This window comes from Lipophrys pholis (assembly GCF_963383615.2).
Source record: "Lipophrys pholis genome assembly, chromosome: 18".
In the NCBI taxonomy this organism is placed as follows: Eukaryota; Metazoa; Chordata; class Actinopteri; order Blenniiformes; family Blenniidae; genus Lipophrys; species Lipophrys pholis.
This window is the reverse complement of record NC_137646.1, coordinates 14,279,829-14,303,715: the sequence shown is the minus strand read 5'-3', so window position 1 is coordinate 14,303,715 and position 23,887 is coordinate 14,279,829. Positions and strand designations below refer to the sequence as shown.

At 44.9% G+C, this 23,887-nt stretch overlaps 1 protein-coding gene across 1 annotated transcript in view; it reads right to left on the bottom strand.

The window, feature by feature from the left end:
- LOC308123689 (insulin receptor substrate 1-B) overlaps positions 1-20,442 on the bottom strand; it is a 50,572-nt gene extending 30,130 nt beyond the window's left edge. Inside the window, exons 1-3 of the mRNA XM_080486309.1 lie at positions 19,844-20,442; positions 7,280-7,581; positions 3,833-6,998 (exon numbers count right to left, since the gene is read on the bottom strand). Coding sequence (XP_080342435.1) covers positions 3,833-6,998; positions 7,280-7,581; positions 19,844-20,192 — 3,817 coding nt within the window. The 5' untranslated portion in view covers positions 20,193-20,442. The remainder of the gene's footprint in view (positions 1-3,832; positions 6,999-7,279; positions 7,582-19,843) is intronic.
- Positions 20,443-23,887: the final 3,445 nt, after the last annotated feature.

Here is a 23,887-nt window from a genome sequence, read left to right as displayed (position 1 = left end):
GTGCCAAAAAGCAGCCCTACAGGGGGTCCATTAAAACTTACTAAGAAAACGTTGGCTTAAAGTCTTTCTGCGAGTGAGGTTGAGAGAGCGGCTTTTACCAGATTTAGTCCCAAAAGAAACACGGTTGCAAAGATTTCAGCGCTTTGAGCAGATTCGTCAGATGAAACGCAGCGTTGAGTAATTTGTTGCATTTTTTTGATGCAACAAAAAGAAAGTTCAAGTCAGGGGTGGAGGGCATGTTGCATATTTCACTGTATTTTGTACCAGGAGACATAACTAAAACAACAATGTTGAAACTGCGCTAAGTTTTCAACAACATATTTCACCTTTTCAGGTTTTGTGAGCAGATATTATTTGAATTTTGGCTTTTCTAAAGTTTTTTTTGTTCCTCTAAATCAAAAGGAATTAGAGCTTGATAATCTGTTACCTCTCAATCTTCTAAAAAACTAAATGATTAAATGTAAGTAGCAAAAAACAGATGAGAAACATCGAGGATATATTAGCAAACACAACAACTCTGCACAGGACTGACCAGTGCTCGCACACAAACTACTGTTACTGATCCAATTGGTCAGCTATGCATGAGTTTTGCTCAATTAGGCAACAGTAAACAAATGTAAACTCTCTCACCTCCACAGATTGTCAACAACAACATTCATGTGACCCAGGCTGGAAAGAAAACAATGATTTAGATGGAAATTCCTAATGAGGTTGCTAATCGGTGACTAATGTGGGTCTGAGGCACAGTTTGTAATCACAATATTTGACGAGATCTTCCCATAAGAAACTCCATCCTCATGAGGGAAGTGGCGTCTCCCGGGGAAAAGGGTTTAAAGAGCTACAAGTTATTTTGAGACTGGCATTAAGAGTCGCTTCCAGATGGTAAAGAAATACAAAGACTGGCTGCTGAGGGACAGCTGGAAGCACAAATAATAAAACTCTCTCATGTGCTTTTTCCTGGAGGAGATGGTGGGAGTGACGGCACATTTAATTTGAACTTAATATTTTGGGCCACTTCACTACATCCCGACACTCCTATTAAGCTGGAAACACAGACAAGCACAAGGCAGCACGGAGGAGCGTAATCCAGGACATTTGGGTCCCTGCGTTAAACACTTCACATTCACTCCTTGTGATTTATTTTACCTTGAATGTTTCTTGAAAAAGATACGATTTCGAGTGGAGCTGCTCACCCTGCCTTGCCTCATTAACTAAATCATAGGGTTATTTTTACCCAGCACATATTACATAACAGCTGTCCAATAAGAATGTTTCTGGCACACATCCCACTACTGATGTTCAATTTTAGCCTTTGGCCCTCCGTGCCAAAAGAACGCACCCCAGAGACATACACACAGTCTTTTCCTATACAAGCTGGTGCCTGTTCATGAAAAGAAGAAAACTCGGTAATTACAGCCAATAAGAAGACTTGAAAAAAATACTAAAAAAACATGCAGGATCCACGTGGAAGAGTAGGCAACTGTGCGATCTCTGTTTGTTCGCCTTTCATTTTTGTTTTCGGTGCGTCTCGAACTCGAGCTGAGGGATCTCGTCTCAGGACTGCAATCTATTTGAGAACAACTCTGGAAGCGTTTAGAGAATGGCCTGACGAAAAATACAATGTGAAAGAGGAGGAGGACGAGTGGCAAAAAGACAAGAGTTTCCTGTTGAACAATAGGATGCGTAGTGAACTGAAGGGAGGGAAGGAATGTCAAAAATCCATCAGCCTCAAAGTTAAATGAGGACAAACAATGTAGAGTGTTAACAAAGACACACGCGGAAAGAATAATGAAAAAAAAACAAAACATTAAGCAACCAGAATACAAAGAACACAAATTACAGACTACAGGAGAATAACGTTTCAGGAGAGTCCATTGGTCGTGGGGCTCGGCCCTGCTGAGGCCCGCCAGCCCACCGCGGCAAAAACACGAACAAAAGGATCATTTATTGGAGGAGGAAAGAGGGGGGGCCGAATGGAGGGATGAAAGGAGGGGGAACACTGTACAGAGGCATTTGAGAGCTGTGTGAGTGAAACACTGGCCCCATCTCAACATTCACAGCCAATGTGTAACATTCTCCCCCACGCTGCCCCCGCTGACGTTCTTCAGCAGCCAGAGCCCATATGGTCCCTCTGTGGTCGCCTGCTAGGATTCCTATTTAACGAACACCCCGAAAACACCCCCTGCTTCCTTCAACATCACCTCCGTTTCCCATTAAAGCCAACGTCGGCGACGTGGATGCAGACTGATGGTTCACTTCCATCTGAGGAATCTATGAAAAACAACTGTTGAGCTCGGCCAATGCTTCCCTCACCGCAGGATCCCTGGATGATTTTTTGCTAATGCATGAAAATACTTCATTAATTCCAACTTGGGAGCCGAGCTACAAAATGTTTACCACAAAAACCCCCGAGAGGTTTTGACTCTAACACAATGTACGGTACAAATCATGTGGAAGTTAGCGGGGATACATAAACAACAAGGCTTGGCAGGATGTGTTGGTCACAAGAGCCCCACTGTGGAAGGTTAAGCAGGACCACTGAGTGCTTTACTGATGCATATAAATCTACATCTCCATTTAAATGCTGCTCCATATGCCTGAACTGCAGGCGTCCATTTCTTAACGGGCCGATTCAGCGCAGACAGTGGTTCAAAGAGATGTTTTTCTATGTGGAAACATCTCACAGTGAGAGACTTGAGGCATTGTTTAGCTGCGGTGTTCCCCCACAGCTAGAAAATTGCTCCTCACAGTAGAAGAATGTAAATACAGTTAAAATATATAATTTGCCTTTACTGGTCTCATTTCAAGTCCAGCTAAACCGTAGGTATGGACAAATGAAATGTTGCTTCACATCCAGGGCTTTTTAAGAAGTATGTGTCAACAAAGCAAAAATAATCAAATCAAATGGACTTTTAAAGCCATAATAGGCCAAAGCTTTCAGCCTAGATTAAGTAATGCAGAAATCATCGCAAACAATGCTTTTATTACAAAATCTATAAACCTGGCAACTTTATTTAACAACTTGCATACTTTTCTTTATAAGTTTTGGAAACTCGTAAAATAACACAAAATCTCAAATTTAAATCATAAAAGAAATGATGAGGAAAAAGCCTTGTAAACTCTGTTTTCTTTCCGCAATGGAAGATTTTAAGTTGACAGGTCAACAGAAAACGGGGTCAAAGTGCTGTATTGAACTCAGTGACGCTTCAGTGGAAAGTCTGAATGTGACGTAGCTGTGAGATGTCTGCTCTTTGGAAAAACAATGGCTCAACCGAAGCAGAATGATGCTGACGCTTTTCAAACACAAACAAAAGACTCTTGAATTAGTAAGAAATGCCAAAAAACCAAAACTGATCCGTCGGTGAAAAATAATCATAAAGCCTCCAAGCCGGCAACATTCGTGTCCAGATTCTTGACTTTTACTGACGTTCCAATACGTTTCTCTGCGCTTCAGCGTTTTAATCACATCTAGCAATAAGTGAGCATTCACCGAGGCCCAGAAGAAGAACTTAGTAATTGTCAGAGCCACTGATCTATAGCTCATCCCGTGGATTATGCAGACGGCCATGTAAATCAGAAGTGGCTGCATTTTAATCTGGCGCCAGGTAAAGTCTGATTACAGGCATGGATAGAAGGGGAGGCTGTGCTTCATGGGATTATCAAGACAGCATTTTTTCTTATTTGAACCATGTGAAAAACAAATAATGTAGGAAATTACAGGAAAACAGTTTTATTTCAAAAAGAGGGGAAAAGATCAAAGTGAACTCAAGCTTCAAAACTGAACATAAACAACTAATGTTTGTGCCAGAAAGGGAAGAAAAGTGACTCATACCTGTTCCCTCCTTGTTTCCATTTTGATGTGTCCGCAGCTCCTCTGATTTGTAGAAGTCGATGCTGGCGTACGTGTTTAGACTCAAGCTGTTGCCGCTGCCGACTGCTGCGCCCACTCCCCCGACCCCAGGACCCGCACCCAGCGAGGAGAAGATTCGAGAGGGGGCTTGGCTTCCTGAGGGTCCATCCAAGCTTAGGTGGGGACTCTCTTTGTTGGCCAAGTCCAAGTCTATGTAGTTAAGGCCCTGCTCAGTGGATGAAGTCTGAACGCTTGCGGGAAGTAACTGCTGTACAGAAGAATCAATAACAGCACCATTCCCCCAGAGCATGCTGTCAAAACCCAGCCGGCGGGCCGCAGTTTGAGTATGTTCTGGAAAAAGGGAGGCAGTGGAAGAAGAAGTAGAGGTAGAGGTGGGGAGGGACGGGGAGGCCAGGAAGGTTTCTGAGCAATGGCGTCTGCGACCTTGGGGATCAGCCCGGATAACCTTTGCTCCCTGGTCTGGGTTGGGTCCCGATTTGGCAAGGGGAAAGTCCAGGCCACGTGACAGCACTGGAACCGGTGGATCAGTCCTGGTCGGAGATGAAACTTTGGGGGAGATGTTGGATGATGATGACCGTGGAGCAGCGTTATTATTCAAGCTGAAGGCCATCTCTGTGTAATCACCACAGGATGTGGGTGATTCAGACTCAGTCATTGAAAGAACGCTTTCCCTGCTTTTCCTTATTGGAGCCTCAGCCACTTCAATTACCTCTTCACGAGGGCTAGTAGAGCCCTCATTACAAGATTTAGGGGTATGGGTAAGAGTTGGGGGGGTGGGAGGGGTGTGGAAAGAGGGGGAAAGTAGTGGAGTAAGGGAGAGGGGTGATGGGGAAAGAGAAGGGCCCAAGTCCATGTTGACATACTCTGAAGCAACTGGGGGAGTGATGGGGGCAGAGGGGCTAAGGGAGAGCGGCATAAAGTTTCCTAAACATGAAGTTGGCCTGTTTTGCAGATATTGGCTAGTTGAGCCATGAGGCAGTGATAAGCCATGCCTAAAACCTCTACCACGCCCTCCTACAATTCCAGTCTGGTTGAACTTATCTCCCTTGAATTCAATGCTCACATACTCCCCAGGGCTTTTTGGTTCCGGGGGCAAAGGGTTCTCACGGACTCGTGGAAGAGTGTTTGCCTTGGATACATCAACAAAAAGGCTAACTGGTCTGCTTCTAGTATGGGTGCTCTGTTTGGACATCCCACCAGAACTCCGTCTCTGCTGGATCTTATTCCCATCTTTGGACTGAGTTGCCCCAACCATGTTAGTAATTGCATGAGTAGTCCGGTCTTCGCTCTCCCCAAGACTCTCGCTACTGGCTGAGCTTGAGGAGTATGAAGATGAGGATAGTGACAGGTGATGTCCCACGGCAGAATTCCCTGCTGACAGTTGCTCCTGATGCCCTGTAATAGTCCTACCTCCCCCCAATCCCCTGCTACAACTCCCATTGTGCCTTCTGCCTCGCCCTGGCCCATCATCAAAATGTCCAGCAGAAGGGTTATGTTTATATGATCGAGGAAGGGAATAGTAAGAATACACCATCTTAGGGGCTTGCTGCTGTGAGCTGGTGTCCAAATGACAGGCGTGGTCAGGAGGTGGTGGGCTGCCGTTCACAGAACGTGCACTAATTGGAGACATGTTCATGTAATCACTGCCTGCCCTGCTGTCGGCACTGCCGCTTCCCATCCAAGCTCCTCCAGCGAGACCTCCACGCTGGTCAGGGGAGCAGCTGCTATTTGGAGACATTATCATATAGCCATCTGAGATTGGTGGGGATCGGATCTGTTGTGGAGGAGAGACGCTGTTGTTAGGAGTCATAGCCATGTAATCATCCGCAGGTTTGGCATCCGAGTCGGGGACAGAAACAGCTAATGACTGGGGCTGGGACGCTGAAGCCTGAGTTACTCCAGGCAGCATGGACATGTATCCATTGTCTATTCCTAAGTCTACACTACCATTTCCTCCAACACCCCCTTCAGGCTTAAACTCCCCGGCCACATCCAGGTACCCTCCTCCTCCACCTACTGAACCAGATTCCCTTTGGCTAGATGAGCATGTGGAAGCAAAAGACTCTCGGCTAGTGCTCCTCGACATAATAGCATAATCGGCTGAATCTTCTTCTGCTGGCTCCTCGGCTCTGCGCTGCCGTGGAGCCAGTCTTTCCAGGGCCATAGGAGGCAGGGAGGCCCGCTTGCTCAGCAGCCTACGTTCCGCTTCACACTCACGGCTGGAAGACCGTCGCAGTACTCTCCTGCTCTGAGGTTGTGAGCCACCAGCTGGTGTTCCTGACGCTGGAAGAGTAGTAGACGTCAAGCTCCCCTGATTACTGTTGCAACTGCCATTACCACCACCACGTTGGCCCATTAAAATATAGTTGGCTCCATCTTCACCAAGGGACTGGCTGCCCGTGCTACCAACCGAGCTTCCAGGGAGACTTGGGGATGGGAGAAGACTGTGATCCCCAGGACTGGAACCATACTCATCTGAGGAGCCGTAGTCACTAGGAGAACCGGAGACAGATGTACGATGAGATGGAACACGACTGTAAGCACCAGACCCTGGACCAGTGCTAGTAGAGGACGTTATGCCTCCAAAGTCAGAGCCATGCCCGGAGCTAGAAGATAGGCTTGGGGCTGGGGAGGGAGCTGGGGTTGAGATGGAGCGCATCAACCCAAGAGGCGTTTTAGTCGTTGTGGTGGGTGCTGAACGAGCTGACTTGGATCTGAGTATTGGGGTGGTTGAACAGGAGCCATTGGTGGATGGGCTGCAGTTCACACCATGGGGTGGTGTAACCCCAATCATCCCATCATCAACTTTTCCTCCATCACTAGCAGTGCGAGACCTTGGGAAGCTATGCCTGGGGGTGGGAGAAGCATTCGCACTGTTGCCCGGTGCCCCATTGTTAGCTCCTGCAGGAGGTTCAGTTCGTGGGCGACGGGTGAATCCAACCTGACTGGGAGGAGGGTTTGGATGATGGCGGCGGGAGGGAACACTGATGGGGTTCGATGCAGTAGCACCTCCTCCAGGGCCAGAGTTCGACTGAGACTTGCTTCGTTGGCGAAATTCCTCGCTCAGTGCCTTCATGGCCTCAAGCAAAGTTTCATGCATGTTCTGGGCCACCACCGAATCATCCACCTGGGAGACAAAGGTTTTCAAAGAATAAACTAAAAAAAATTATAGGAAAGCAGAGATGCTTTTTGAGATGGCTATTATAGAAACATGTCAGTTATTATTTAAGGAAAACTCTCATATGTATGTTTTTCTTAATAGAAGTTTTAACTGGGCTTAATGTAACAGCAATTTGCAAAACCACCATGAGATTAACAGGAATCTTTGCAGTTTGTTTCACTTTTGATGCTTATATAGGACTGGAGGGTGACGTAAACTGTTCACATAGGAATTTTGGCTAGTCTCACCTGCATCCAGAACTCTCCCGGGCCAGTGACCGCAGACCGCCCAACCTCAACAAAAAAAAAGTTCTCTGAATGGCCACAACGTCTGACGTTCATCAGCTGCAACACCACCGCAGCAGCATCCGAGTTGAGCTTCACGAAGTTGACCGTCTTGTCAGTCAGGCAAAGGCGGTAGATGCCAACTAAATTTTTGGCCTGACCCAAGCCTTTTGGCCACACCTTCACCTGCCACACCTCTTTGAATGCAGGTCCGGGATTAGGTACTCCATAGTCCCCAGCAGATTCGCTGTCAGTGGGATTTTTACCTAAAGAGAGAAAAAAAAAAAGAGACAAAAGGAAATTAAACGGCTGTTGGAACAATAAAGGGAAGAGCAGGTAGTTTATGCTGAATGAAACAGACAATTCAGTGTTTTAAAAGGGGGGTTGATACAGAGCACTGGCACAAATTCTGCCGAAAAGTTCTGTCATGACCTTCACGCATCTCTGAACAAAGGAAACTACATGAAACTACCACTATTTATCTGTTACCTTTGGGAAGGGTGCCTTTATTATGCAAGCTGTGCTGATTCTGAGCTTTTCATAGATTTTTAAACCAGATTTGAGCACAAACCGAGCATGCAGTGGCTTGCAAGACTGGCTCGCTGTACCTGCGGGCTCCATACCTGGGGTCTCATTTGTCAACAGTAAACAGACACACGGGTTTGTACACCACAAGTGTAGAAAAAACAAAACTGTTGACAAATGAAATGCAGCACAAGAACGATGACTACGGAGAAAAAAAGACAGTTATGGAAAAAAACAAGAGTGAGCCAACTTGGAAAATGCTTGACAAGGGAATCTTCTCCAATACCAAAGGAAAACAATGCAAATTTATGGCAGGAAACCTAAGGGCTAGCACTCAAAAAGCACTCTGAAAGCTATTTTCAGGAGCTGCTTTACTGACAATAAACAGGCTCTGTAAACTAATAAATTGTGGGGTCCTTTGACAGCTGTGCAGACCATTCACTCTTCGTGTTAAGTGTCCTGTATTCAGACAGTAGCAGAATTAGTGAGAGGAGAAAACTGTCTGGCAGAGTTGATTCGGGTCTAGAAGGACCAAACAAAGGCACTGGACTTATTTAACCACTTAATGTCTGCCTGGCTTTTCGGTCTTTTAAGTCTGTGTTTTCTTTACAGATCTAAAAAGGAAGGAAAGTGGCTATTATCCATGGAAAGTACCTAATTTTCTCTTGTGGTGGAACTCACTGTAAGCAGCGAGTGACATAGCTTCCAAATCTATCAGAGCTTTACCTCTCAGCAGGTTTACTTCCAACCACAAAGGAACTCACATTTGTGTGCTAAAAGGGATAACAGGAATACCAATATGTGAGTCATGCTTAGGGTGGATTCCTATTCTTCTTTAAGGAACCACCCTCAAAAGCTCCTGTGACACGGCCCCAGTCCTTCACTTTTCTGAAGTTTTCTCTGTCATACTGCCAGAGTGGATCTGCCCGAGCATGGCAACTCTAAACAACATGCAATCAATCAACTACATGTCAAGACTGAAGAAACAAACCTACAGAAAAAGTCACCTGTTCCCTTCGTGGGAACAGGATGTTCTTTGTGTGGGCTTGAGCACCTGCCTCATTAGATGAGCGCATCTGGTATATTGAGATTTTGAGGAAAAAGTGAAGTTTTGAAAGAAAACAGATCAAGATTTCTGTGACATTTTCTCTGAGCTAAGTTTTTGGCTTCTTGTTCATCACGATGGAGCCCGACTACAGCATTCCAAATGGATGGTGTGTGTCTGCATGCATTTGCTCCTCCGTTCCCATGCCTCTGCTGCAAAATCGTACAATGACAACCATATGTAGAGAAGAAGCCTCAGCATGCACACTGGATATACACACGCCATATTAACTCAACTTCCGTTGTGACAGACATTTCTCCAGCTCTGCTTCCTGAAAGCAGTTTCTCTGATTATTACAACAACAACAAAAAAGAGAAAGTCCGACACATCTGCCGCTGCGTCTCCTTCCAGTTTGTTTCCTCCAAAATTGGAGGATCGCTCCAAACTTAAAAGAGACCTAGAATAGATGTTTTGTTGAGAGCCAGTGAGGCTGCGGCTTCGTGGCTGTGTATGTGGAGGCACTCCCCCTACATTAGATGACTCACTCAAGGCCATGCATGGCTGTTTCATGTGCTGCTTTTCTCCGTGTGCGAGGACCTCTATGCTGTTTGCTTCCTCAATTTAGATTTACAACAGGAAGAGATGGTTTTTGGGACTTTTCAACAGAGACTGAGGGAATGAGGGACAGCAGAAGATTTTAAGGAGATATCAGAAAGCCATTAAGGGGGGGTGGGGTTATTTTAGAAATGCCTGGCTTTAAAGCATCTAATTACAGGCTCTTCAAAATTAATTCTTTTGCCCTCGCTTCTGGAAATCGACGCAAATTGCAGAGCAGCATGTTTCTTAAAGAGTATTTTCCCCTTTCAAGAGCCAATTTAACGTGTCTCGGGGAGAGCACAAGTGTGCTGTTTGTTTTGAGTACAGTGCAGCCTTAAACCTCAGCTGTGCCCTCAACAGCACTTCCACTCACACATTACACACACAAACACCCCTGATCTTGGGGCCACTGTGGCTTTGCACTCTTCTTTCTGGAAAAACTAAAAAGCTTTTCAGCGGTTTTGCTAGAATCAGCCTTGCCTGATTCACCGTTGGTGAACACGACCAACCTTTGTTCAAATTGCATAAAGCCGACCCTCGACGGTCCAACATAAAACACACACAGATGCCGGTGACTAATGGCGCTCACTGGAGATGGCCATATTTTTTGCATTAAAAGGTTATCACGCGGTCAGCTTCCGTGCAAAGGAACGCCACCCCTACGCGGAGACATAATGATCCCGCAGGAAAACATGCACACACAATGTCCCTTAGCCGGAGATCAGCCCAAAAACTAAAGCCAGATGCACATGAAAGCAAAACACACCTGGAGGTAATGAAGCATCTGTGTGGGACTTGCTGGTTGAATAAGGGCGATGCGTGCGGAAAAAACATTGGGCCAACCTTGATACAACCTTGAGGCAGTGAGCATTTTCAGTTGGAGAGTTCACACAAGGTGAGGCACTTCAAAGTTTTAGCATCGCATTTCTCTCTCTCTCTTTTTTTTTTTTTTTAAGTATTCTGAAAACAACACAGTGCCCCATTCACGCTGAAAGTTGTTTACCCCAAACTCCCTATGACCACACATGAAACCTGTAGATGTACATGTGGCTGGAGAACAGTAACCTACAGGGGCAACACTGGGGTCCATTCATGGTGATTTATTTGCGACGCTTGAGCTGCCTGCCTCTGGATCGTAGGCTGTATATCAAGACGCCGTAATCTAACCCAATTTTTATTTTATTTTTTTTCCGTTCTACAACTTTAAATCATTTGGACCTGAAGCAACATTTCTGGCATTTCTCTGTTGATTGACTGTTTGCAACATTAGTGCAGCGTATTCTCCAGGCAACATGATTTGACCTTTTCCCCACACGTACTCCAGAGCACAATGCATTTAAATGGTCATACGTCTCTTAAAATTGTGGCATCCTTTTCAGTAGGGGAAAATTGTAGTAATTGTTGCTTCAAACTTTATCACCGCCTTTCAGCGATGTAAGTAAATGGATGTTTACGGGGCGTAACAGAGCTGTATCTACCCCTGAGGCTGTAAGATTTACAGGTCTTCGCAGAGTGACAGGCTGATTATTATTATGGTTTTCACACAATTGTTAAAAAAGTAGGTCTGAGGCTGTGAGCCACCAGGAGTCTGGCCTCTTTAATATTCAAACGCACCCCTTTTCCTTTTTTTTTTTAAGTTAAAGCTACGCTTTAAGTAATGTGTATTAGATTGCTGAAGAAGAAAAGTTCCACGACTGAAATTTATAGCGAGACTTCTTCTTCGTTAGCTAATGCAGCCTGTAAATCAGGGAAAACTACTCTGGCGATGAACCGGTTGCCTCTCACAAGGTTCTGTTTCAAGTTTCTGACCTCACTGCCCAAACACGCTGTACTGTGCTACAACACCACAAAACACTGCACTCCCAGGGCTTAAACCCCATTTTCTACCCCCTTTCTCAACTACTGTGCCCCCCCCCCCCCCCCCCCCCGCCAAATACCACCCTGGCTTCTCAGTCATTGCAGAAAGATAGGAGACAGCTGTGTACTTTAGTTGTTTTTTTTAAGCTTGTACATATTTGAGGGAAAAGTGAGCCACCAAACAAAGAAAACAGTTGGTCTAATCCAAGGCTGCCATGTGGGCCCATTTTCTTCATTTTCATCTCCTCCACTTCCAAACTCTTCATCCAGCTCTCCCTTTGGTAATCCCCCCCCCCCCCCCCCCCCCCCCCCCCCCCCCACGTGAGCCCACACTCAGGGACAAAATGCTTCCCGAACACCATCTCCTGCCTTAGGTTAATTTCACATGTGGTTTCTGTTAGCTTGAGGTACACACACAAAAACTCACACACATAGGTGCACAAAACTCTCTGTGATGATTCCAATGCCCCCCCCCCCCGGAGGACGTGAGAAAGCAGAGTGTGAGTCAGCAGAAGTTGTCAAACTGGCGATGGACTGGACGTTGGATGGATTAGTCTGGCTCGGAGTGACGAAACGCGCCGATTCCAGACAAGCAAAAGCTGGCGTATTGTGAATAATACTTTGCTCTATTATTACAAGCTGGGATTATTCCCAGCTTTTCTAAATCTCCTAAATGAGCTCCTAAGAAAATAAAATGTTCTCGAAAACATTCACTTCTTGTTCAGATTTTCCAAAGTGTATAAACTGTGTTTTGGAATAAAAGCACTTTAGAGGCCCTGACCACAGTGGTCAATACACTTCACTGAGATGGATCACATCACAAAGACTGATATTAATTCTTTTTATTTCAATAGCAACTTTTCATCCATCGCTGGGCACTGGAGCTGATCCCGGCTGTCTATAGAAGCAGATAGAAGGACAAACAGCCACACACGCTCTTCTATTCAGTCACCATTTACACCAACGTTTCTGGACTGTGGGAGGAAACTGAGGCCCTGTTTACACGACAACATTTCCATGTGAAAAAGCTAAACTTCCGGTGCGTTTTGAGGCTTCCGTTTACGTGACAGCGATGCTCAGGGCCACTAAAAAAGTAAACTTTTTGAAAGCGGTTCCAAGATGGAACTTTTCCAAAATGCTCAGTCGCCATGGAAACGGGGGGGTAAGCGACTTTTTGGAAACTCCACTACTGCGCATGCACACAATGGCCGAAATAAATACTTCTTCTGCACATGGCACTTGATCGTCTGTCCACACGAATGTCTGTGTACTCGCCATTCAGTTCTGATGCACGGTCGTACAAAAGTCTGGTCTCTGACGGCCTTACTGAAACAATACCAGATGGCTGATCACGAGCATTATTAGATCTCAGCACAAGCATACAACCATTACTGGCTGACTGGTATTGAATGGCATGGACTGTCATAAATGGCTGCAGTGAGGAGGACACAACACTACGAAAGTTAAAAACGATGTGGCAGGGGAACCTGCAAAAATTGGTCTGACGAAGGAAAAGAAGCTGCGATGATACAGGAAGGACATTCAGCAAAAGCTCATTGGATGCAGGTAAACAACAGTGGGTAATCCAACTGAAAAGACAAGTACCATTATAGGAATAACCCCCTGATCATCGTGAAGTCAACATTTGATTATAAAAGTTCAGTACTTATGCAGGATGAACTGCTGCATCATGTTAAAGTTTTTGTTGTTTGTCTATAGAGGGTTTACATGGGAAAGAATAAGCCAGCAAAGAGTTTTAACCCTGCAGGGTTTTACAGAGACTAAGTTAATCCTTTTGTTTGTGCTTTAAGACTTTGGGCTGCAACTTCAAGGTTGTTGTTTTTTTTCCTGTAGTGTTCAGAAATTCCTTAAGAGGTACAAATTATGTTTTCAGTATCTTCTCGCAAATACTGTATACTGTGTTGTGTGTTACATTCAACATGGTAAAAGTATCAAATAATGAGGTTAACCACATGACAGGTGGTTTTTCTAGTTCAAAATGCCTCAAGCATACCAGCAACGTGCAATACAGTGAGTCTGGTGTCAAATTACAAGCACTCAATGCTGGATGTCAACTGTTGAAGGTAATAAAAAATAAATAATATTAACGATTTTGTTACAATTTATGACTACATGATGTAAATGACTCGGGTTATAAAGAAAAAGATTACATGTGTTATGTTTGATTAGAAGCATGAAAAGGTGGTGTAGTGGTTCGCACTCGGGTTTAAATCCGAGCAGAGGGGATGTGCACGCATGACTTTTCTCCTCTCACTGTCCAAATACACACATTTGAGATTAATAGGTGAATGTGAGTGAGAGTCTGTGACCGTCTCTCCCCCATGATGGACTGGTGACCTGTCCACTGTGTCCCTGGCTCCTGTCCATAGTCGGCCGGGATCTGCTCCAGACAGATGGACGAGCATTGAAACTGCGGACAAGCTCCCGGGAGGTTAATTAAGAAAATGATTTATACCACATACAATGCATGAAAAAACAAAGTGTTGATTAAGGGGCAACAAAAACAAGTAAATTAGATTAAAAGGCCACAGTGTATTAGGCTGTATAAAGTCGAGAAATGAAATTAAACGGAAAGGCAGGCTGTCTAATGGTCTATACACTGGCTCGACAGTGCATCCTTTATTGCATCTCCCACAGGACCGGCACAGCAGATAATGAGGAGCTTTTTTTCACTAATTTGTCTCCGTGTTTCCAATGCATTCACTGCGAGGCTGATAAATACCAACCCACGAACTTCCTGACCCCCCACTATACAGCACCACTAAAGGGCCTCGTATCAACCGACAGCGATCAATACAGCCCTACTATAAAACGTTACTATGCATTAAAAGCCCCGCGGCTCTATCCTGCTCAACATATTGGCACTCATTCACTAAATGGATCTCGTTGCTCCCCGGCTTAGCTTTGCTGTCGATCAAACCGGAGCACTTAATTGACGGGCTACCTCAGCGCCGAGGAGCGGCAGCAGCAGCAGCAGCAGCAGCAGCAGCAGCAGCCCAAACCGAGCCGAACGCTCAAGGCCGTCCGTGACTCATGCCCACCGCGTTTTTATTGCAACTCTGACGCAACGAGCTGCTGCATCACAATAAGCCAGCGCCGGCCACACCGGGGCCCGGCTGGCCAGCGCCGTTGCGTTTAAATGAAATTACAGGGTGTTAATGTGCACAAACTATTTATGCGGAGGAAATGCCCTGTGGCAGCTCAGCCTCCATCCAGGCGGCAATCAAGTTTCGGCTGAGCTGCAGTGGAGCACGGGAGGAAAGACGTGGTGGCAACAAAGTGAACGCACCATCCACCAATCTGTGACTTCATTAGCGCAAAGCCTGAACGCCGCCACCAGCGGCTGGCCCTCGAGACTGTAGTTGCAGCCTAATTAGGGAGATGAGCAGTGCTTAAGCACGGCTTAACATTTAATCGCTCAGTGAACCAGTGGTAGGATCTAGATCTCTTGGGCCCGAGCAGCCAAACAACACTCGGGGATCAAAAACCCTCCAGAGCATTTCTAATGTACATATTCCAAGGACAAACATATCATTTCTCCTTAAATTCTAATCGGCGAGACGCACAAATGCAGTCAGCCGCATCTGTTTTGTGGCACATAAAGTGTGAAATATTACATGTTGATAATCCAGAGACCTAATCAAGGCCAGGTTTAGGGGGGGGATAACCAGATCATTGTATTTGGAAACAGATGTTGCAGCCCAGTGTTTGAAATGTAATTTATATGGCGTGTTGAACGGGGATTTCTAAAATCCATGGAGATTTTATAATGTTAACAAACCTCAGAATATCACAACAAAACCCTCCTAATGAACTGACCGCACCATTTGTCGGGTAAACTAAAGAATATTTCCATCGTTTTTGAATCGGAATCAAAATGGCTGTTTATTCATTTTGCTCTCAAAGTGTCAGAAAAACTGAGTTGCAAATGTGATTATAATTCCGTCGACCCTGAGGCGACGGGCTGAAATGTACAGCGGAATCCTTCAGTTAATCATCTGACTATTGGATAAGAATTCTCCGGTTTAAGATGCCCAAAGAAACATATGTGCTGCAGAAAAATGGTTCCATTCATCCATCTGAACCTCCTCATCCAAGATAGTCTGACACACTTTTGTGTCGCCTTGAATCTTAAGAAATAACCAATTCTAATCCATATTGGGTGAATCTGTTTGAATTGAGTTGCTTTTATAATTTTGGGCTCCGGCGCTCTAAGGCCAGATATTCTTTAATGTTTTTAAAAGCTGTGAAACTGTAACAAATCTCACTTTCATGGAAGAAACTCACATGCTGAAGAAGTAGCATCCATATGGATTGTCCCTTTTACTTTACAGAGTTTGTAACAAGTGACTGCAGTGTATGCTTGTCGAGTGAATGCCTTTCCTCCTATTAACAGAGATTCCAACCCGGGTCCTCCACGCTTAGAGTTAACAATTAACCTGATGCAACTGATTTTAAAAACAAAAGGAAGTTTATTCACAGTTGTACAGACACTGCATTAGTCCGTCTCGTCTTGATTGAGTTTATTTCTGCAAGTGTGTGTGTGCTGTGTACACTCATTAAATGCCCACTGGCTACAAAGTTTTTGACTTTAAAGTTTTCTTTTATTTTTAGGCCAACAATCGCTGTGGAGTCGCCCGAGCTTGCGGGAACGCTTTCCCTGGCAGATTAAACGACGGCGGGCTGCACCCTCCGCCCGTTCCGTGGAGGTTAAACCTTTACACACTCGACTAACTCCTAATAGTTGAGCAAATAGCTGCCCTCCAGCCCGATACTGTACTCGGTGCCTGAGAGGGTCTTACTGGACTCAGCTGAATAAATAACTGGGATCCCGTCCGGCACGGCAGCTGGCTCGTGTTTAATTACCGCCGGCTCGAGTTGAGGCAGTGTGATACTGGACGGTTTCTGAGAGGCTTAAAGGTGATTTTCCCAGGCCCAGCGCGCTGTATGGAGGACCGCTGTATGACAGCATGATCATCCCCAGGAAGAAATTTATCGTGCGCTGGTCAAAAACGTACAGCAGAGATCGCCCCCTCCCCGGCCCCGACCCGGAGCTTTATAGAAGCTAAATAAACAGCTACACAGGTATCAAGTTGAGGGAGCAGTCCCCTGGAAACTATGCCAGGCAGACAGAGCAGCATCTCTTGGCTCTGCACCCCCCCCCCCCCCCCCCCCCCAAAATCACCCCGTTACCAGCCTGGATTCTTGTGTCTCCCCACTGGACAAGTGAGAGACAGATATTTCACTGTAGACGGCAAAGGAGCAACAGTGTGCACACTGGCGAGGGGGGTGGGGGGCTCAATCAACATAGAGACACCAAAGATGTGAAACTGTGTACGAGCTGTTCGTACCACAGGAGGGTTATTACAGGCAAGAATCCTGACAGTGGCACGTATCATATGTGTGTGTGTGTCCCTGCTATTTTCACACAGCCAATTGGCCATGAACCTAAAACTCACCTCCTTGGACACAACCCACCCGCTTCATGCAGGCAAGTGTTTGTATATACACTATAAATGTGTGTGCACCAGTGTGTGGTCTCTTTTTATTTTTATATATGTATATATCTAGGAAACCGTACGAGCTGCAGCACACACCACAAGAAAATGCCTGCCAGGGCGCCGGTTTACACAGCAGCCCGCCGCAGCCCTGTGTCATTGTCAGCGGGGATGATTTACACGGGAACGCCAACACTCGTCGCGACAAGGGAACGAGACCGGAGCCCGGAGCCCGGAGGCCGGCAGCACCAGGCGGCGCGGCGCTGCACACAAAGACGGCTCGTGATGATGTTCCAGACTGGTTGTCTGGTTACCTTGGAGGACAAGGCACACTCGCCTGCTGAGCTGCAGCCTATAAAGCAGGGAGTCCTGCACTATGACCTTTTACAGTAGGTAACGGCAAGTGTTCACATGTGGAGGGATTCTGATTCTAAACACTGATGTCAAACTTGGAGCAACACTTGGTGTCAAAGGCTTTTCACTAAATAAATGTGTGTAATTGTTGAATAATGTGCAACATCAACACAGATTTGCAAATGTCTCAAGCAAAGTTAGTTTCGGTTCACGTGGAAGATGTTTTGAGACGTTTTTTTCTGTATTCTGTGAAGAAGTCATCGGTCAAGTTTGAGCAAAACTTGATTTAAGACCGATCGAACTATGCAGAGGAGTAAAATCTGTTAAAGATGCATTTATTTCAGATCAAAACACTGTAAAACACTGTGTTTTGATCTGGTACTGTTAATTTAGTAAAGGTCCAGGTTTAAGGAACTACAGCAGCTAAACTATGAGGCCTGTGGCCCACAGGAGGCACCAATATGGCCCGCCAAACCACCGAGCAAATGGTAAAAAATTTCAGATTTCCTTTTAAAAGAAACGTCCTAAGAGTAGCGGACATAACACAATACCGTGACCCGATTTGAGATATCAGTGATTCTGTCATGACAACGAGCATTAGCCTCAACGCCATGAGGTCACGGCAAGTTTGTAAAAACATGCATAATGCAACAGACATAGAAGGTTTTTTTTTTTTTTGGGACATTTCACAGTATTTTGCACCAGAAGGTTTCATTAAAACTGGGTCTATTATGAGATTGTAGTAATTTCGGGCCCTAATTGGCTAGTTTTTGCCAAATTATAGACATTTTCATCGAGCATAATCTGCGCCACAACAAAGAAAAATGTCAAAGTTTAATTTTAAAGGTTATTGTGACACTATTTTACCAGTCCAGTCAAGATGAAATTGGGCTGTTTATGGCCCCTGAACTAAAATGTGTTTAAAGGCAGCTGAAGGGTTTGAATCAGAAAGCATTCAAATATGGATTGATTTCACACCCGTACCGATAATAAATCCTTCATTCATTGATCCTCAAAAAGTAGAGTAAAATGTTTTATGCAGATTTTTTAGAGTGTTCTTGTGTATGAATTCAATGAATTTATCACTTTTTTATTACCCTTGGCGAAAATACTTCAGCTGGACTTTTAAAAGTATAAATAGAGTAAAAGTAAAAACTATATTACATTAAGCAGTATTAGTGCGAAAAGCAGCACTTGTAAAACTAACCAATGTGAGGAAATAAGGCATTAAGTGCTGCTGAATTTGTCTTTTCAATATAGCTGTTAGTAAAACGATCATTTGCCTCTGTAGTTTTTTTTATTTTTTTATGTTTTGGTCACAAGAATGGCGCTATAAAATTTGGTCTCGGTACACTTGCAGCCGGGAAAAACGCGAATGGATGCAAAAGTCTTTTTCTCACAAATCCCTCAGACTTGCATCTCCACTCCAACATCTGTCTATTCACTTTCCCGTCTCGCGGAAACTCGCCAAATACTTTGGGAGGAGTGGGCTTGAAAACACACGCACACAAACACACACAGGGATGAGTTGAGTCAAAGCAGCTCCGACTTTCAAAATCCGGATCCAAAAGTCTTCAAAACACACCTACGGGCAGCCTGCATCTCTTCGGCCAACATAAATCAGACAAGGGCGTATCTTCATGGTTTAAAATAAAAAAAACAACTGTACCAGGTTTGGCCACATTCTGAGTCCATCAGGGGCCTTTTTCACTCTCAGCTGCTTTTATGTAAGAGAGCGGAGCAGCAGGTCATGTGTAAGAAGCACCTTGAACTTGTATCTCTGTTTGCCAGGATTGCGTCACGAGTCCCTCTGTGGCCTGTCTGGTCTCTCATATTGTGTGTGTGTGTGTGTGTGTGTGTGTGTATTGGGGGGGGGGGGGGGGGGTGAACAGGTGATTTTGGAGTTGCTGTGCTCACCACTCTGGATCCTGACAGCTGTGTTTACACATGATGGAGAAACATCTACAGGGGACGGGTGGGGGTGGGTGGGGGGTTAGGCCATTTGATGGGACACTCAATGACCTAGTGGTCAGACACTTAAGTGACCACCTTCATGTTAGGTATCTCTCAGGATCAATACTGAGTGAGACATTGCAGCGTCAGCAGAAAGGCAGAGCGCACCACAGGGCTGGGTGTGATTGAGCAGTTGCAGTCTGCACACGACTAACCGATTCCCTCAGAGTGAAGAAAAGTAAGAAGTCTGGGGAACAAGTGGGAACAAACATCGAGTCTGTCACCAGTGTGATAAGGACTGGCTGACAGGATAAGACCCACGGTGCAGTTCGGCGGCGCGTATTTACGCAAACTCCAGTCAGGAGAGAGTAAACAGCTGCAACCTGTTTTAGAAAAACAAGTGTAAAAAAACAAACATCACACATCTCACCATCACAAACATTTAAACGACAGTGCAGCGGCTAAGTGAACTGGACCTGGCAGGCGGGAATGTTTTCTTAATGTGAGTGAAAACACGGCGAATGAAAGCTGTCCCGCTCCGCACTGCAGCTCTGCCACGTTTCTGCTCCCGTGCAGGGATCGAGCTTGTGTTGTGTGTGTGTGTGTGTGTGTGAGTGTGTGTTGTGTGTGCACGTGGATGGAGGGGGGGGGGGGGGTGAAACGACTTTCTGCGCTTACTTTTGCACTGCAGCTCCACCATGGCCTGGTACCAGTCGTCCTGGTCCGCCTCGTTCTCCGCGGCGATGGCGAAGCTCTCAGCCCGCGTGTACAGCACGATCATGTGCTTGTTCTTGGAGTCGGCCCGCTTGTTGATGTTGAAGCACGTCTCCAGCGCCACCGCCTTCTTGGGCACGGGGGCCTTGCCGCGGAATTTCTTCTCGCTCTCGTAGTACTCCAGGCGGGCCGGGCCGCGCTCCGACGCCGCGCGCAGCACGAAGTAGCGCCGGTGCATGGACTTCTGCTTGCGGAGGTAGCCGCTCTTGCGCACGTCCTCGCAGCTCTGCGGCTCCACCGCTTGGCTCTCCATCTCTCGTGTTGTCCCGTCAAAAAGAACAATACTAATAATAACTTATTCTGTCTTTCTCGCGGTGGTTCTGCAAGTTTAGTGAGCTGGCCGGAACATGCCGCGACTCCTCTCCCCTCCCCGCTCCTCTCCGGGCATGTGAGAGGAGAGAGGTCTGCTCCTCAAACCCGAGCCTTGGGCTTGTGTGTGTGGCTGCAGAATTCCTTCTTCTCGGGGGTTTCGTTTGTCTCTCCCACGGACGGATCCGCACAAGTTTTGGTTTTTTGTCCCAGGCGCACGGAGCACATGCGGCGCAGCTCACCACTACAACTACTACCACCCCCGGTGTCTCCGAGCTCTGTCTGAGCGGTTTAATCCCATTTACTGGCCATGGTGCCTGCACGCAGTGTGTCCGTCTGTCCCCCCGGCCCTGCCTGCCCTGCTCCCGGAGCTGTGGCGGTGCGCAGCGGCTGCGTGGAGCGGGACGACTGTCACTCACCGCTGTACTCCTACTACTCTGGAACACGGTGCGTTCACGGACCGCCCCCATGGCTCGGACAGCGCGCTCCCACATGGTCACCGCTGCAGCCCAGAGTGGTTCCCAAAGTCTTTCCTAAATGTTTACCGTCACACCTTGGAGCATTAAAAAACAAAGTTAAGGGAACCTCTTAAATATTTGTGTCAAAATACAGATTCATTCATTCTCTGAGGATAAAATCTTTGGGTTCATTTGCTTGCATTTTTCGTTTCAGAAAAGTTTTTTGTTTACATGACAACGTTTTGAAAAAACGATGTCCGTGTACACACAAAGGCTGCAAATGATTTCATTAGCATGCAAGGCCACGGATTAAGTGATGTCAGACTTTATTAATCCCACATGGGCAAATTCAATCATCACAGCAGCTCCACATTGCACAAATAGTGAGACACACAACACAATATGCTATGTATATATACGTAGACAATCAGATAAATATATACATATATAAACTAAACTAATGGACATACAGCAGATCCAGATGGGGGAGAAATACACACAGTAGCAGTAATATTGACAATATTCTGTGTGAAATTGACGCTGTTGGATTTTTCTTTCTAATGAAACGACTCACACACCTGCTTTAAACAATAACAATGGCGAGTACACAGATTTTCACGGACAGACGACCAACTCGAATGGCTATTCTGTGACTCTCAACTATAAAACTATCAAGTCCCAGGAGAACAGGGACTGAGTCATGACACTCTGGAGGCAAACATTGTTGTTATTGTCCACCTACTCGCGCATGTGGTGAAGAACTATTCAATATGGCCGTGGTGCGCATGCCCAGTTGTAGTGTTTCTGAATAATTGTGTTTTTCCACAGGAGAAGTTTCACCTTGGGAGCTGTTTTCTAAAAGTCAGACACCCAAAGTGCAAGAAAAGTTTTCAGTTCTCACTCAGAAACATTAACGGGTTCTCAGATTTTCGTTTCGTATTGAAAATGTGCATCTACATTGTTTAACACTTTACTGGACATTCATTGAAATACCCTGTGACATTGAGCCATGTTGATGTCAGTGTAAAACACCCGTATGTGTCATTTGGACACGGTTAAATATATTTAAAGGCATAAAACGGACTAAAATCATACACATTTTAGATTTATTGTCTAAATTAGACACATTCTCACTGGATTTCTGTAAATGAGTGGCTACATCTAATTGAGCGTCAATGTTTGCCTATATAATGTAAGTCCACCCATCCATCTTCTATACCACTTAATCCTGGAGGAAGCTCACACACACATAGGAAGAACATGCAAACCCCAAAGGCCCGGCTGGGATTTGAACCTGGATCTTCTCGCTGTGAGGCGAGAGCACTAACCACTGCTGCACCGTACTTACATTAAGGCTGTACGGTGCAGCAGTGGTTAGTGCTGCACCGTACAGCCTTAATGTAAGTACATAAACTTTCAAAAGATTTATAAGATATAGATATGATAAGACTTTATTCATTACACACGGGGAAATGTAGTTGTGGATATTTAAAGATGAATTTTCAATGACAGACAGAGACCAGTGTATAGAACAATAAAGTAAGTGAATATAAAGCAGCAAATTCCTCAGATTTTCTACACAAATGCAGATGAAATGATGTTTAATTGTTCTCGATGACATGATGTAAATTGGACTTAAATGTGAGCAGGATCACAAACTTAAAAAGAAACACAAACACTACTCATTCACAGTAATTGGAGTATTATCTACTTGTTATGTTTACTCCTGCTCACAGCTTTGCACAAAATGTCCTTCTCTTTCGATTTGGTTATTTATTGTTTATTTATGCTCAAGATTAATCCTCAGAATAAAATACGGATTGATGGGAAAAGTGAATAATTGCAAATATTCTGTTACTGCACCACAGTAGTGTTATATCAGTATTTCTACTTCTTATTTCTACTCTTTCCTTTCATCACAGCTTCATTGTGTTTTGTTCCACCGCTGAGGCTGAGAGCAACCGAATGGATGGGATGATGATTTATAGATAAGATGATTCTTTTGTGTTTTATTCAGAGCATGTCATGCGCCACAAATGAGAAAAAAGAAGGGAAAGAAAAGCCTTAAAACATATTGACATCACTGAGCAAGAGAAAAAAAGAGAGAAAATGCACTTTGGAGGTGAAAATGAGTGAAAAACAGAGAATAAGAGGCTTCTTCAAACAATTACTTGTACATCTTGTGTATTTTCTGTCAAATCAGCACATTATTGTTCCTCAGTTAAGAAGTTTAATCAGTATTTCTGTATGTTGAACACTAAAGTAAAAAGTTCAATGTGCTTTTGCTATTTCTACATTAATTAAAAACGAAAAGAAAAATTTAAAACACAAATGAAAAAGTACTGCAGAATCCAATTAAAACTGATTAGTGAAAATATCAAATACAGGAAATGACCAAACTAAAACAATAATGGCAGGTTACTTCAAAACAGTATAATGTTAATACCTTAAAGTCCACTATTTTTGCAATTCCTGTATTGTACCATATTTTATTGATGTGTCATATGAAATATTAATAGCATACACTATAAAGGAGAAGAATGCTACACGGTGAGTCTCTATATTCAATCATATGAGCATTAAATAATTTGTTTACTGGAATGAAGCCTCATTCATAACAGAAGCAATTTCACTTTTTAAAGCCGAGTCGAAAGTTTCAAAGTTCTGTTTGCTCAGAAATCTGGACGGCGACCAATTTACACAAGATTTTCACTGGCACCAAATGTGTGTGTGTGTGTGTGTGTGTGTGTGTGTGTGTGTGTGTGTGTGTGTGTGTGTGTGTGTGTGTGTGTGTGTGTGTGTGTGTGTGTGTTGATGTTTGGACTATGCACCATGTCAATGCAAAAATAAATACAACAAAGAGTCACAAGATTAGATAATAAGACGGGACGTGCCCAACATGTTGGAGTTTTACGTAACTATTGCTCAATATAGAAAAAGAGAGGATTCTAGTAGCTGCAGTGAAATCCCAGCTGAGTGTGAATGAATACGTGAACATCAGGATTCAGCCTGCAGGTTCACCAGCCATCGGGACAAACACACGTTTACACTTTTTCATTCATTCAGTCTACTGTAAAATAGTGAAATAGAAAAAATAGAGTTTTTATATCTTACATGTTCGCTTTTTAATGATTTCTCTCGGTTATATCATGTCCTCTCTGGTGTACCTTTACTTTATCTT